The sequence below is a fragment of the Nanorana parkeri genome, unplaced genomic scaffold (genome assembly GCF_000935625.1).
Source record: "Nanorana parkeri isolate BGI_ZX_2015 unplaced genomic scaffold, ASM93562v1 scaffold589, whole genome shotgun sequence".
In the NCBI taxonomy this organism is placed as follows: Eukaryota; Metazoa; Chordata; class Amphibia; order Anura; family Dicroglossidae; genus Nanorana; species Nanorana parkeri.
The window spans coordinates 459,847-461,482 of NW_017306857.1; the positions used below are offsets into that span (position 1 = coordinate 459,847).

Genomic DNA, 1,636 nt, shown 5'->3' on the forward strand with positions numbered 1-1,636 from the left:
ATCTTCTAAGACCTGATGTGGACCAGACCAGATGTGGACCAGAGCGTTTTTTTGTCTGCACCTGAAATGCACCCCACTGTATTTGTATGGTGTTTCTGGGCTCTGTTCACACCAGTGTAGTCAATTCCGGTGCAGGGGAAAAAATACTGCATGTCCTATTGCACCAAAACACATGCAAACGCTCTGAAATGCACCGCACCTGAAACCCCATTTTAAGCTAAAAAAAATGCATAAAAATGCAGCAAAACGCACTGCATATATAGAAGCACATCCAGATCTGGTCCAGACATTATGTGAACAAGCCCTTAAGGTCAATAGACTACAGTGGACCGATATTTGACATCAGTTCCCATCCCTTTCTGTCCTGGTAGCCATGGTCACCAGGACAACTGGTGAGAGTGAATCTCCCCTGCAAGACCTCATATGGGTTACTTATAACCCTTCTCCACTTTGTCTACAAAAAAAAAATGTTTTTGGTTTCGAAACACTTAAAGGGGTTATAAAGCCTCCGTTTTTTTTTTGCTTATATCTACTGCTATCAAGCAGTGGATATAGGCAAAACGTTTTCTAAACGCTTTACCAGCGGTTTACACTTACCTTGTTTTGGCTGCGCGCTCCCGTCCGAGAAAACTAAACTGCTCCGGCGGCCGCAAAGCATCTTGGGACGTGCGCATGCGCAGTTCGGATTCTCGGCCGGGAGACGAGCAGAGACGCAAGGTAAGTCTATGGACGCGTGCACCCGCATGCAGACACCGCTGGATCGGAAGTGCCTTCAAGCACAGAGGAGTCAGCGCTGGATCGGAGAGCTGCCGCACCGCTGGAGGGACAGATGAAAACAATAAGGAAAGAAGAGGAAGATCGGATTAAGAGACATCATTTAAGGTAAGTGCTGACATTAACATTGGGGGGAGGGGAAACAAATTATCCTTTAATGTCACTTTAAGGAATTGGCTCATATAATTTAGATAGTTAAAATAATAAACTTCCAATGACGTTTTGAAATCATCTAAATATTAAATGGAAAGGCAAATTCCACTTCAGGTTCATGTCCATATCACAGCAAGAGGAATTGCTCATGTCTTCTGACCTCTTCCCAGTCCCTCTGGCTGTAACAGTGCAATTAACCAAATGGCATTAGACACATTGCTTGGCTTCATAGCTTTGCTTTGTGTCATGCTGTGCAAAAGCTGTCTCACCAACACAATTAGGGGGGGGGAGAGCTCAGTATACGATAATAGCCTAAGGCATATGTGTCACCTACTCTGAGATGAAGGCGCTTTTTATGGTCTGAATCAATATATTAATAAGATGAGGGCCTGTCTGCTTACTGAGAACTGATGACTGATGAGTGAATGTTTCCTTTGCTCCTGTTGCTCTGTTTTGTCTATCTTGTCCTGTCTATTCTATTGAACTCATTATACTCTCTATTACCTACAGTAACAGTATAAAGAGGAGTGAACCACCCATGCCAATACACAAGATTGATGACCGTCTGGAACAGTACACACATGCTATAGAGGTATATGACTACCAGCTTATAACAAGTGAGAACATGTTAACATGTCTTAGTGATGCCAGTAGGTCTGAGGAATCTAGCTGGGATTGTACCAGAATCAAAATTATTTTACTCCCCCCC

General features: G+C 43.6%; 1 protein-coding gene across 1 annotated transcript in view; it reads left to right on the top strand.

Annotated features, from left to right (window-relative positions):
* LSP1 (lymphocyte-specific protein 1) overlaps nt 1-1,636 on the top strand; it is a 45,136-nt gene that overhangs the window by 27,208 nt on the left and 16,292 nt on the right. The window contains exon 8 of the mRNA XM_018562655.1: nt 1,438-1,519. Within this exon, the coding sequence (XP_018418157.1) occupies nt 1,438-1,519 (82 nt within the window). The remainder of the gene's footprint in view (nt 1-1,437; nt 1,520-1,636) is intronic.